At 41.9% G+C, this 14,182-nt stretch overlaps 1 protein-coding gene across 1 annotated transcript; it reads right to left on the reverse strand.

Annotated features, from left to right (window-relative positions):
• Positions 1-1,581: 1,581 nt before the first annotated feature.
• On the reverse strand, positions 1,582-12,416 carry LOC131580340 (D(1)-like dopamine receptor). Its single transcript, XM_058841406.1, has 2 exons — positions 12,363-12,416; positions 1,582-3,543 (listed from the first exon to the last, which is right to left on the reverse strand). The coding sequence occupies exons 1-2, from the start codon at positions 12,414-12,416 to the stop codon at positions 1,582-1,584; spliced, it is 2,016 nt and encodes a 671-aa protein (XP_058697389.1).
• Positions 12,417-14,182: the final 1,766 nt, after the last annotated feature.

Below are 14,182 nucleotides of genomic sequence, written 5' to 3' on the forward strand. Positions count from 1 at the left end.
AAAATTATCTTCTGTGCATAATAATTTCATGTGTGGCCTTGACTGCCAGAAGAGTGCCTGCCCATGAGCTGGAAGATGTGTGTGGGCAGGGACAGTTCACTCCTTGAGGGATGGAGCCAGCTGAAGCTCATGCAACAAAAACAGAAGGGAAGCAGGCAATGGGGGAGTCACACTTCAGGGTAGTATCTTGTCAGGTTTATCAGTATCTCTCCAGGATGGGTTTTAGTGTAGAGAGGGTGAGATAAGATGTCTCTTAGTTGAAGATACAATTTTTGAGTTGGTTTTTGTTTTTTTTTTTTTGTTTTTTTTTTTTAAGGATTTAGATTTTGACATTCTTTTGTGTTTCTGTTCTGAGTAAGAAGAAAGAAATGTATTGAGGAAAATATTCTCACAAATTGAATCTTTAACACCTGAATCCATGTACAGTTCATATATGATCACCTAGAAACTAAACAATGGGAATCAAAACAAAAAAAACCTTACCTTGAATCTTTTTTAAGGCAACACCAGGATTATTTCAGGGTTGCGCTCCAGAGGAGGTGCTAGATATGCTGAATCATAGTTGTTAAAAGCTCAGAAACATTAATAATCACTAAAATAAAGGAAGTATACCAATGGCATCTCAAATTCTTATCTGTACCTTTTTGCTTTCAAGAAAATATCTCAGGATAGTTGCATGCAAAAACCCCACAGCCGAACATCTCAAACTCAATGCTTCTTAAGGAGACGTTGTCATAGTAAAGCAGGACTAGAGATTATCTCAAGAGACCATTGCTTTGTGCCTCTGCCCCAAGGCAGGATCAACATTGTCACTGTCATATCTGACAGAAGCTTACAGTCATTTTACTGAGAGAGATGTCATAATTTACCTAGGGAACGTAGTCCAGTGCTTAATTATCCTTATTCTTAGGAAGTTTTCCCAAATTCTTGCCTTGGTCTTCCTTACAGCCCATTACTTCTTGTCCTGCCAGTGCAGCCCATGAAGAACAGATTGCAGTCACACCCAAGTATTCCCCAAGGACACATTCCTGAAAAGAGCAGGATAGCAAGAGCATATTTTCCCATAAGAATTAATGATGGGGAAAATGCATACAGGAACTTAAGAACTACACATGGTTTAAAATCACAGGGAGGAGGATCACTGGGAGGAGAGTCTCTTCTTGCTGCTGTCCTTTCAGCACGGATCACTATTCTGAAAAATATCATCTGTGCCATCTATGAGACAATGCCCAAAAAACTCTTGCAGTGTAAGCATTCTTGCTGTCTCTTTCTGGACAGTTGCATCTTCATCTTCCTCCTGAGATAAATCAGAGAAAATCCATCATAGATGAGAGACAGAAAAAATGGGGTAAGGATGGTGGTTAGTGGCAGATACTAAATGGTCAGCAGCAGAACCTTTAAGCAGTGGACTGTGGCTGCTATGTGCCTTTGGAATGGACTCCATATGCCTATCACCCCTCTGTGGTAAGAGCAGTGTTTTTCCCTCCCTCTGGCATGAAACTTTTGCTGCTGGGGAACTTACATGGAGAGAAGGAGAATCTCCCTGTGTGGTGGCTGTGTATGTGAGAAGTGTTTAATCACTCATCCCTCTGAAACAAGGCAATGGGGTCCCTCACACTGACCAAGTCCTGTACAGGGGGAAACAGTTTCCAGGGATGGCTTTGCCTTGCAACCCAATTGCAAAATAGCTGGCACTTGACAACTATTGGGGCTGCTGCCAGGGGCAGTCTGTGTCTGAGAAGTCACAACCCTCTTCTCCATAGACGACATCTCACCGCTGTCCTCTCCCTGGAGGCTTTTGGCGTGGGGCACGGACTGCACCCAGGCAGTGACGGCAGCAGGAGGTACTGAGGATGCCACAGCTCCTTCCTTCTGGCAGGTGCTGTCATGGTGATAGGAAACCAGCTCATTGCTGAAATTGACCCTCTCCACAGGGCATTTGGGTGCCCCACAGCAGCAGCACTGGCAGCCCAAGAGATTGCTGAAAGCCTTCCTAAAGTCTGCGTTGAAAGCATAGATCACTGGATTCACTGAAGAGTTGGCCCAGCCAAACCACACAAAGACGTCGAAGGTGGTTTGGCCAATACAAAGTGACTGTCCTTCAGGGTCCTCCTCCAGGCTGGGCTGACAGAAGGGCAGCAGACAGTTCAGCAGGAAGAAGGGCAGCCAGCAGCAAACAAAGACTCCCATTATGATAGAAAGGGTCTGCAGCACCCTGGTCTCCTTGTGCAAGGAGCTCCGTAAAGAGGAGGTGGACTCCTTTTCAGGAGCTGGCCGCTGTCCCCCTGCTCTCTCAAGGGTGGAGATGCGGCGGATCTGGGCCTGGGCAATTCTGTAGATCCTGGTGTAGGTGATGATCATTATGGCCACGGGGATGTAGAAGCTGATAAGGGAGGAGGTGATGGCGTAAGTGCGGTTCAATCTGACATCACAGCGGGGTGTCCCAAGTAGCCAGGAGCCTGCATCTCTACTGTCCTTGGCTTTATGCCAGTGTAGCTGCACCGGGATGAAGGAGATAAGGATGGAGAGAGCCCAGGCCATGGCTATCATGGCACAAGCAAGGCGCTGTGTCATCCTGCGCTCATAGCGAAAGGGGCTGGCGATGGCCCAGTACCGGTCCAGGCTGATGATGCAGAGGTGGAGGATGGAGGCGGTGGAGCACATGATGTCGAAGGCCACCCAGGTATCACAAAAGTGGCTGCCAAAGAGCCAGGAGCCTCCAGCCACGTCAGTGACCGCCTTCCAGGGCATCACCAAGAGGGCCACGCAGAGGTCCGAGGCGGCCAGCGACAGCACGAACCAGTTGGTGACCTTGTTGCGGAGGTGGCGGAAGCGCAGGATGGCGAGGCACACGAGCGCATTGCCCAGCAGCGTGCTCAGCACCAGGGCGCCCAGCAGGCACCCGGTGAGTGCCCGCAGCACCCTCGGGCCGTCCCCCAGCGCCGCGCTCCCCATCGGGGGCGCAGCCCCGGCGCAAGGGCCGGCCCTGCTGCCCCAGGGCCCCGCGGCCGCTCCCGCCGGAGGGACAGAGCCCGAGGCGGCGGCTGTGGGACCCCCCCGGGCCAGCGCCGCCCGCGCCTGGGGGAGCGGCGGCCCGCGGGGGCATCTCTGCCCGCCGCCCTCGGCGTGCCCCGCGGCGGCTCGGGCCGGCCCGGGATTCTCACCCGCCGGCTGCCGGGGCCTCAGCTCTCGCCTCCCGGCTGGCCGCCGCCGCTCCCGGGGCCGCAGCGAGGAGCCGTCCCGCGGTGGGAGCCCCGCGTTCCGCCCGCAGCGCCGGGACAGAGCGGCTCCGGGCGCTGGCGGCGCCGCGGCTGCAGCCCCCGCGCATCCAGAGCTCTTCCCAACGCGAGCGGGGAGCTCTCCCACAGCATCGCCCTGCGGAGAGCGCGTCCCAAACCTCACCTGCACTTGTCGGGGGCGAGGCAGGACCTGAAGCTTTCCTAGTGTCTCCTTTTGGAGAGCTCGATCACATCTCAGTTTGGTTAGAGCGCAGGATGTCACTTCGTGTCGCTTTACGTACACTGGGAACGCGCTCAAATCTGGCTGTCAGAACCTGCTTTCACCAAAATACTATTGTGCCGTTTATTTTTTGTTTTGAACTTTTATGTAATGAAACCAAACCACAGAAACCTAAGATCTCTAGTTTGGATCTGCTGCATTTTAGCAATAATTTGTTCACAGCACCCAAATCCTGCCTCTATTTTTCAGCCAAAGGTGTCTTCTGATGTGTTTCAACAGTCTTTTATTTGTTATTATAATAATGTGCATATTTTCATATGCATACCTCTATAATTACAGCACGTATTTACAGCCTACATTCAATAAAGTACCCAAAGTACCCTATTGGGTATAATCCTTAATTTTAGAAGAATTTGTATAGTAATCCTGTCATGAGAAAAAATAGATTTGAATTTTCACCAGATGTGAATAGAAAATATCAATCAATGTAATTAACTAACATGGGAAATCAGTATTTATTTTTACATTAGGTATTTTTTTATTTCTTTGCCTTTTAATTAAAACTATTCCAGTCACTAGTTCCAATACAAATAATTTTCAAGCAGTAAGTATCTGATTTCCTTTGAACTCTCGTGATATTTTTGGTAATTAGTCGAGAGAGTGGAAATTTTTAAAATAAATCTTGAACAGCATAGCTGGCAGCTTACCCTGTGAAAAAAAAATCAGTATATTAAGCTAAACTAGTTGGATTGTACCATTTCGTAACAGATTGTTAACATTTGGTCCTGTTTTTTAAGATCCTATTTTCTTTGTGCTTTGGACATCACAGTCTTCATGAAGTAGCCCACTGTGTTGTTCCTGCTATGATACTGAAAATCGGAATACATTTCTTGCTAATGTGTTTATCTGTAAGACTAACTCATAATTCAGACAACTGCTGGAGAGTCTTCTCTAATTAAATATACACTTTGTTAAAGCAGTAGCAGCTGTAAAAATAACTTAGGCTGGCATGTAAGAACCAACTCCACTTTCTGTAGTTCCACATACAAGGATTTTGCCAACATTTGAAAACCACAGTAGGGGTCTGATGTTCATTCCAATAGTAAGGACTAAATCTTAGTTTGTAAGAATTATCTACACACTTGCTAATTTGATTTGATGCACTTAGTTTTATTTAGCCATCAATAAAATGACCCCAAAGGACAGAATATATTTGTGAAGGACTGTAAGTGGGACAGCAGCGTGACCTAAGGCAATACAGCACTGAAAAGGAAAGAGCAATGCTTTTGCATATTCAGCAGACAGTAGTGCTGCAGGGCTCTGTAGCACAAGATAGCCAGCATTCTCCATATTAAAATAACTCTGTGTATGTCCTGCTCCCAGGATCACATTATGCTCTGTGAATATGTCTAGCTCCTTTTTAGCATGCATTATAAAGGAGAGTGTATATGATGATGCTGTTTTGTGTGCCTATCTGTGAGTGCCATATCTCAATTTTGTGACTGTTGGTTGAAGTAAAATATGACTGACCAATCTCAAAATATAAATTTCCAATTGTTGTAATTAAAGTAGGCATCTAGGTTGAAGTCAGAACCCCTGCTAATATCCTCACTGATAGGAAGGTTGCAGTGTGGACTCAACCCTTACTAAGCGCAATAGATTCTGCACAGAAGGAGACATTGTGGGTGCTCTTACCATAAAGAAAACATCAACAGACACATTCATCTTCTTAGATACCAGAGGATCCAAGTGGAAGATGTAAATGCTTAAGAAACTATACAGTGAGTCAGTCGGTGGCAAAGACAGAAATAGAAGCATTGCCCTGCTTTTATTCCTATATTGGGCCAGAAGGATTGAGTAAGCTTATGGGAGAGGGAGGAAAGAAAAACACAGGGGAAAACAACACTGTGTGAAAATTAGTGTGTGAAGTGAGTTGCAAATGCTGTAAGCTTTGATTTTAACTATTTCTTGAATTTATCTTACTTGGGATAGAACAAGAAAGTTCTGTGCAAAATAATGGAAAAAAATACTGATGGAATGGATAAATCAGCTTCTCATGACCTCAGAAAATTTACGAGCTTGTTCTATCTATGAAAAAGATAAACTTATCCAGAGAATATATGTAAGACATATTGCGATATGTATATAATGGCTTGATTTTGTATGTCTTTTCAATTCAATCACAGCATTTAAAATCTTTCTCCCTCCATGAAGAGATGTATATAAGAAACTAAAATAAATTTCCTCTTCTTCCCCTTTCTTTCTCCTTGTTTCACTTCTCCCTTGTAAAATTATGTTACCCTAGACTAAGTGCATTTTATAGCATGTATGATTAAAAGGAGACCTGATTCAGAAAGTAAAATTGAGCCTTTAAGTGTTTACCATGACTGCATTTGGAGCTCATGCCTCAGTCTAGCTCACTGACATTCCAGCTGCATAACTGAGGCAAGTTAAAACTCAGTGCTCAGACAGGACACGATAATTCAACGCAAGCCTCACGGTGCCTCCTGGAAGGGCACTGCTGTTGTCAAGTCCTGTGCCGTGGTGCCACAGCTGGCTGGGGGATATGAGCCTCCAGCAGGTGACTGGCAGGATCTGCTCTGTGCCTGGGAGCTGTGTGCAGGGTTAGTGCCAAGTGTCACTGATGCTGTGTGCACTCATATAGACAGCAACTGGAGGTTGCAGCCACATTGATCTAGTGTCAGCGTTTCTGCTTTGCCACATGAATGTAACCAATGGTGGTTAATTAAACAGTTAATTCAATTTTGAGATCTTGTCCAAATAGGGAGAGGATTATTATAACAAACTTCGGGAAGTAGTGTCAATTTTTAGTATGTGGTCTCACCGTGTAAAACGTATTGAGGCACTGGTATAAATGATGCTGTGGCTAAGCCATCTTTCTGAAAAGCCATTGACAGTATGTGAATCAGATTAATCTGAGGTTTGGGATTAGCTCTGGTGACTTCACAGTCCCTTTGGGGATTGATTTTAAATGTCTTGGAAAATTGTCATTGAAAGCAGTAATGTTACATCTGAAACCAGTATGATTATCTGTCCATCCATCTATTCATCTCTGCTTAGCTAAAGAATCTTCTTGTACATATATGTGTGTCTGTACACTTATAATCGTGGCTTCATATATTATCTTCATGCTTTCAATGCCATGTGACTTTTTTGAACCTGATCATAGACTGAGACTACTAATCTATGTGTATAGCAGATCCAGCATTTACAGCTGAAAATAGTAGTTTATTAGAGATATGGATTAGCTGTATGAGTGAACTGGAAGTTGATGAATAATTCATTGTTTCAGAAACTGTCTAGAGAAGTTAGAGGATGAATAACTAAGTTGACAGCTAAGTATCGAAAGCATGTTTAGTCTGCTCAGACTTAAGAGAAATAATTTGAATTTGTATCGTCCAATACAGAGTCCACTCTGTAGCTCTTCACATATTTTGAAGTTAATATGGTTCTCAGTGATTTCACCAAGAGTTTTTTAGCAAATCATCTCTTGAGTTTGGAATACCTTTAAAGTTAAGTAAGGACAAATAAAAAATATGTAATATCCAACCAAATTGCTTTTCTGGGAAAAACTTGGGCCTGTCTTCTCTTCCAAATAGAAAGGCCAGAGATACCAAATTCACTTTTTGGGAAGCCCCAGCAAGCATTACTATATGAGAGCTTATGAATTCTGGTCTGTAGGGGTGCTGTGATGCTTTCTATGACCTTCTTTAGAAAGACTCTATTTGCAATTAGAATAAAGTGTAAGGGCATTAGGAGAACGAAAACTATAGGTAAATAGCTTTTCCACAACATTTATCACAGCACAAGGGGTACTCAGCTGTGAAGATGTCACCTTTTGCTGGCTGGACCACCACGCAGTTGAACTGATTTCCTAGAGAAATAAAGGCAAGTTGCACTATTTTGACCTTTCAGTTCTCACATGAAAGCTGTGTATCTTTTCTAGCACCTAACCACTTAATGTGTAAGTGCTTTCAGAGTTCATGGGTATACCACCTAGACAAGATGACTCTTACATTTTAAAATTATAGGATTGCTCTGATTTATCTTATAGGTACTTTTCAGCTTGAGAGAAAGTTTCATTTTCATTACTGAAAAGATGAGAGCAAGAGTAGCTGTCTTCCCATCATGTCCTCCAGTTTACAACTGACATAGAGAAGAAAATATTCCCCTTCTCAGGACTGCCTAAATCCTCCTTGATTATCCCCTTTACCCTCTAGTGATACAGGAAATGCACAGAGCCATTTAGAGCCTTACCAACCCTTCTAATTGCTTTCTTATTCTCTCTCTGCTGTATTTTACTGTTCCTGGGGCTGTTCTCAGTATTCAGGTTTGGAGCTGGATCCCAGAATTCAAGAGAACTGCACTTTGGTTTACCTTTGAATAGACATCAATCATTTAGCCATTTTGGGGTTTTTGGCTTTTGAAATTGCTTTTCAGTGATAAGGTCATTCCATTGCTTTCTTTTATCATGATTTTATTTCTTTTATTTCCCAGAACTAGCATAAGTGAACCTCTTGGTTTTCCTCTTCTGGTGTTCTTAGTGGTCCAGTTTTTACCAGCACTCTTGGCTCAGTTCTTGTTAGCTGCCTCCCTCAAGGCAGCTCAGATGAGAGATCAGGGCTGGCACTTTATCCCCTCCGGCCCCCCAAACTGCACCTTCCTGGGGGAGTGCCGGTGCCTGAACAGTATTTCCACCTTCAGAGCAAACACCCTTGCCAACTCAGGCAGGGATGAAACGCCCATTGTAACATTTAGGTACAGTCCCAAATCCAGAAGGTAAAACCAGAAGCTTTAGTTGCCAAACAGCCCCGTGACAGTGCTTTTAACTCTCCCGATCCTGGGCACCATTCTCTGGCAGCCATGGAGCACCTCTGCATGGCAGAGCAGCACACATCTGGCTGCAGGAATTCTGGGCTGGAGTTGGCTCCTACACAGCCCAGTGGTTTAGGAGGCAGAAAGATGGTTTTAATACAGTCTTTGCTTTCTTGAACATGAGCTGTGTTTTTGAATTGCACTTTATTTAACAAAGCCATGTGTTCAGCTGCTTGGGTATTTTATGACTGTGCCTACCATTTTCCAGAGAGGCACATCTGAAAAGAGAAAAGTGCTTTCGGTTTTGTTTTCTAAACAGGAATGCAAAATACATGACATTGTTATAGTAATCTGTACATATATTATTTTAACTAGTGTTTAATCTAGGTTAAAGTAATGAAGATAATATGAAAACCAGTCTATAATAAAATGTTCACAATTTTAAAATGCTATCTCTGTATACTTTAAGATACAAATGCCTCATTGACTATTATTAGATTTATAAAACTAGCACTAAAATTAAGATTAAATAATGCAATCCATCCCATGTTTCTAATAGAGGGCACACAGAGATTATGAAGAATAAAAGATTTTTGAAATTCACTCTTAGCAACTGATATGGCAGAACTATTTCCAAATCATACTCAGATCCCTGTAGAAATTATTAATTTGTCTCTACTAATGACAAAATATTTCCAACATAGCAGATAAATGATGTTTTTGCTTCATAATATGTGAATTTTAATTAATTAAAAATAAATGTGCATTTTCCTTACTTTTTTTCCCATGTCCCCACAACCTGTAAATAATTTTTTGACAAATGATGGGCATTATTTTCAAAGGACAGACTGCAAATGGATTTTCTGTCTACATAGGGCAGTGCTCAGCGCTCAGAATTAAGAAGTCAAATTTAATCTTTAATCAGTATGATTTCACTTTAAAGAATTTCAGACAGCCATAACATTGCTTTTTGTTTTGTTTTGTGTTCATTTATTTCAGAAATTTGGTGAAACAGAGCCTATGAGCAAGCTGGCAAGCCTTCTAGCACCTGGGAGATGTGATACTTGATAGGCTGAATTTCAGTGTTTCATAAGGAGCATTTCAGACTCTCATCTTTTTTTCAGAACTGGTTGGACTGCACAATCACACTACACAGGCATGATGCACAATTTCTTCCTGAAGGGAAGATCCTGCCACTGCCACTAGTAAGGCTTGGTGCTTGGAAAACCTGTGTTTGAGGATTAGCAGTGGTTCAGTAGAGAAAATATGAGCAAGGCAGAAGTGATGCCAGGAGGCAGATAAAAGCCTTTTGAAGGCTTCACAGCCCTATATTCACCCTTTCTCTGAGGATTCCACATCCTTATCCAACATATATTTTAGGGCAATCTTTATATTCCTCTCACTCATTTGACAGGACAATTTTTCTGTTACCTAAATTTGGGTATGAGCCCATATTGGCAAGCCTAATTTACCCACTTACTGCAAGCTCATGGCTAGACCACAGCATGAAAAGTAACTGGGCATTGATGCTCAAGGATACTTACAGACTTGTAAGGAGGTACAGCTCCACAGCCTGCACTTACTACTTTGGAAATTGATTCAGATTCAAGTTCTTGTTCTTAATATGCAAATTTATCTGGATTTCCCCAGACATCACGCTGGTAAAGGCCGCAGAAAGTGCTCACAGTAAAGATCACAGTAGTAGTAACCACTTGGAAATTATCCCTGGTCAGAAACAAATCCATCCTGCAGGAGTCCCTTGACTACAAACTTTTCCCCAGAAGTTCCAACAGCTTACACACCTTGCTAACTAGTGCTCCACGTTCCTTCTCTGGCAAAAGCTGAGCAAATTTGTGTTTGAATAAAAAACAGATAAACAAAAGCCCTTGTCTGTAGTATATGCTTCTTTTCCTGTGGTAGAACATGCCAAATATCAGCTGCACTGGCTATAGCTGGATTGCATGGTAGGCACTTTCCCTGAGACACCCCCTGTTTAGACGGGGGACAGGTCACTTTTGGTTCTTCCTTCATGCTCCACCTATGGAAACAATTACACAGAGAAGTGGAGGCAGGATGTATGATTGGTTCTTAAAACTGAGTCAGGATAAAATAAGTTATGCCCTTGGAACTTTAAAATGAGAAGTGTTCCACTGTCACACTATTCAGCCACAGCCATCATCTAATAGCTCCATTTACAGCAGTGTTGGATTGGGACATTTCACTGATGAGCATAACATGAAAAACTTTATAGAATAATTCAGCAACACAAGCTCTCAGTGCTGTCTGGAAAATAGCTCAGGATATGTGTAGGATGCAACACTGCATAATTAGAAAGCGATATTTCTGTGTAGTAAATATACGCCTCTCCTTTTTTTTTTCTCATTTCCCTCATTCCTGTCCATCCATGATTCCAAATGTTGCTTTGTACAAATAAACATTCTTCAGCAAATATTGTTAACAAATGTCCTTAATAGATAGCACACTTTATAAGTTTCTCCCCTGTTGCACTGTCGGTGATTAGTCCTAGTCCTACTGGCTGTGCCTGGCTGCAGCATTTCCTGAGGGATTGTCTGCCAGTTCAGTGCAGCTTAAACACACAGCAGTAAATTGAACCTTACCCTTTCCAACTTTCCAACCACTCCATCTCATTCTGTTTGCTCAAGATAAGGGAGACTCATTCTTTTAAGGATAAACTCCTTTTTGCTATTATTTAGGACCTTGCTCAACATTCACAAGCAGTGCTTTGTAAACTGTGGAATGCAGCTCTTGTTTCCACCTTTTTAGTCCTGTATCTGTATCTTCTACACAGCTTCATGTGCTGTGAAATCAACATAATTGCTAGGACAGTTATGTCAAAAAAACATAACCAAAAAAAATTATGTTATTTTTTATCCATAAGATCAATCCAAACTAATAGTATCACTGGAAACTGTTCACTCATTTGCTCTTGTACATTCTGTGGCAATTTCTTCAACTTTCTATGAAAGGTTTGAAAGCTTCTATGCTGGTCATATCTCAAGAAAATAATTTATAATAAAATCCAATTTAAAATTTTCATTTGCAAGAAGTCCTAAGCCCCTTTCAGTTCTCACTGAGTTCAGGAGGAAAGACTCTTTCAAGTTTCTTCTTGGTGGAGTTTTTTCTTAGAGGACTTTTCCTGCCACTATTAGACAAAATTTGAGAGCATCCAGGACCTGATACTCAGCCTGGGCAACATTTTAGAGCCATACTGTATATTCATACATAGCATCTGTAGGTTCAGGGCAGATTAAAACCAGATCAAGTAGATTATTCCTAAATATTTAATGTAAACTTAACTTATGAAGAGGATGTGTTTGGAGAATGCAAAAACATATTCCTATTCTTGTAGACTTAATGTGTATTACAACACTATTTTTATTTTTTATTACATAATATAAATCAAATATGACTTGGCAAAAAAATATTAAAGAAAAATTCCCAAGAATCACTTTTTTGTTTTCTGTTTTTGCTTTATCAGCCATAGAAGTGACTTTATTAGTATTAATGACACAGTAAGCAAACAGCACAAGACTGAGACAGGAATTTGTTGTAATTACCATATGGGAGGACTAACAAATCTTTATCAACAGCATATTAACTTTAGAAAAGTCAACACTGTCATTGGATGTGACCAATGTTGGTAGGAAAAGTGCAAAGTAAAATCCCTGCAGTTGAATGAGCTCTCAGAAAAAATATATACTGCTGTAGGCTAAGAACCATACAGCTCTCCTGCCTAAAAACCAGAAAGTTTTTAAAACCTTCAAAACCGGTTGAGACTGAATATAAGTGATTCAAAATTAGTTGATGAATTATGTAAGAGAATAATTGTTCTTGGTCCTCTAAATCCCAAAACAGGTAGGTGAACAACTGGCCAAAATGTTCTCAGGGAAAGGAGAAAAGGGCTCAGATCTCCTTCTCGTTACAGTGACCTCACTTTTCCTTCACCCCAAAAATATGCCTCCCCTAACAACACAGAGTTACTGCCTAACCCAGTGACAATCTCAGGCTGAGAAACATGAAGTCCTGTGTTGCCCATTGGTTCTTACTTGTTCCTTTTCTTCCGCTTCGTCTGTGTCTGTTCTCTGCCCATTTTTGTGCATCTCAAAGGGTGAATTTCAACAAAAAGAAAGAGAAAACTTGAAGTCACTGTGAACACACAAGGAGGTTTCTGGTTGACATGGACATACCTAATACTGTGGACCAGGTAAGTAAGTGTCTAATTGTTTAACTGGATAGAAAGAGGAAATCAAAAGACTTTTGGATCATAACAGAAGTGGATTTTAAATTTCTTTAGTTCATTTCTTCTACACTGTTAAGAACATGTGTGATTACAAATCTGTTTTGGATGTGGTATTAAACACTTCTGTTTGTTTCTATTTTAACCTGATTTCAGATGAGTGATTTCTGATTTCCAGGTAACTCTCTGTCCATGTGGCTCTAAGGTCATTTAAACCAGGAGCATTTGGATACATTGGAGTCTTTGGCTTTTCTGTATTTTGATGGTGATAGTCAGAAGGGAACAGAAGTCTATATATAGGCATATCATCTAATTAGCCCTGTCTGGCAGTGGCAAACATGGAGGTTACATGGAAGGAGAGTCTTCCAGTGACTGTCAATAACCTGGAAAGGCTCCTGGTACCTAACAGAGCAACGACAAGTACAGCTTAGCCCACAGCAGTGCTCAGAGTGGTTTTAGCACTGTTTGAACCGCCACAAGCAAAAACATACACAAGCAAAGCAATACAGACTGAACTGTCTTAATACAAGTATACAGCATGTTTGATCCACAAGCAGTGTAATTTAATTCTAGAACAGCAGCAGGACTGGGAGTGTGCCAAGGAGAAGCTTTCAGTGTGCAGGAGTCTGCCAAACAACTTAATTAATTATTATTTACACTCTGTGATGAGATCTTGTCCAGGGGGCTTTGTATTAAAAGTGCAAACTGCTATTAGTGGGGTGCAAGATGTTCTTTCCAAAGCAACATTTGCAAAGAAGAGAAAGCCTCTTCTCCCTTCAAAGGGAGTGAACTGCCAGAGATCACAACTATATTGCAAATAGAAGAACATCTGAGGTTTTGGGGGCCCTAGATCTTCCTATACATGGATTTGAGGAAGCCATTCCTTATTTTAATTAGAGAAGTAATGAAACAGCTCTGAGAAACCATCAGCTACATGCTGGTTATGGGTGCATCTGTTAAGTGGGTATTTCAATTAGCAGCATTGATTGGCACAAGAGTTAGACTAATATTGGAGTCCTTGTTACGCTGTCCTTTTGATAACGAGGAGTTATCGAGGAGGATGGGCACTGGCTTCTTAGCTGTACAGTTTGTTGTTTGAGTTTTTTTACAGACTAGTGTTTTTTCTCAGTCTTTGGCAACAAATTATAAATTACAGTTTCCTCATTTATAATCTGCTGGAAGTCCTACTTCTTCCCTGTGGATAGCTCACAACATTCTGCAGACTACCTGCTCATCCTTGCTCATTCAAATCAGACTGAGCTGAACTGGCTGAACATTTGCCTGACAATGGGAAGTGCTGAATTAATTTCTTGCTTTGTTTTGCTTGTGTACACACCTTTTGCTTTACCTGTTAAAGTGTCTTAAACTCAACCTATGGTTTTCCTCATTTTTTCACACCCCCATCCCATGGGGAGATTGAGTGGCTGTGTGGGCCTTTGTTGCTGTCTGGGATTAAACCACAACAGTCCTGGAGGTGGAAATCAATGCAAATCCAATCAGCCAAATGGTCTTATTTTGTGCAACACAATGTGCTATCCTTTGGAAACCCTGGCGTAACTACCAGCTGACAGAAATCAGTTCACCACAAGCCCTCACTGCCAGTCTTCATTTTGCTTAGCGTGTTTAACA

This window comes from Poecile atricapillus, chromosome 6, assembly GCF_030490865.1.
Source record: "Poecile atricapillus isolate bPoeAtr1 chromosome 6, bPoeAtr1.hap1, whole genome shotgun sequence".
NCBI lineage: Eukaryota > Metazoa > Chordata > Aves > Passeriformes > Paridae > Poecile > Poecile atricapillus.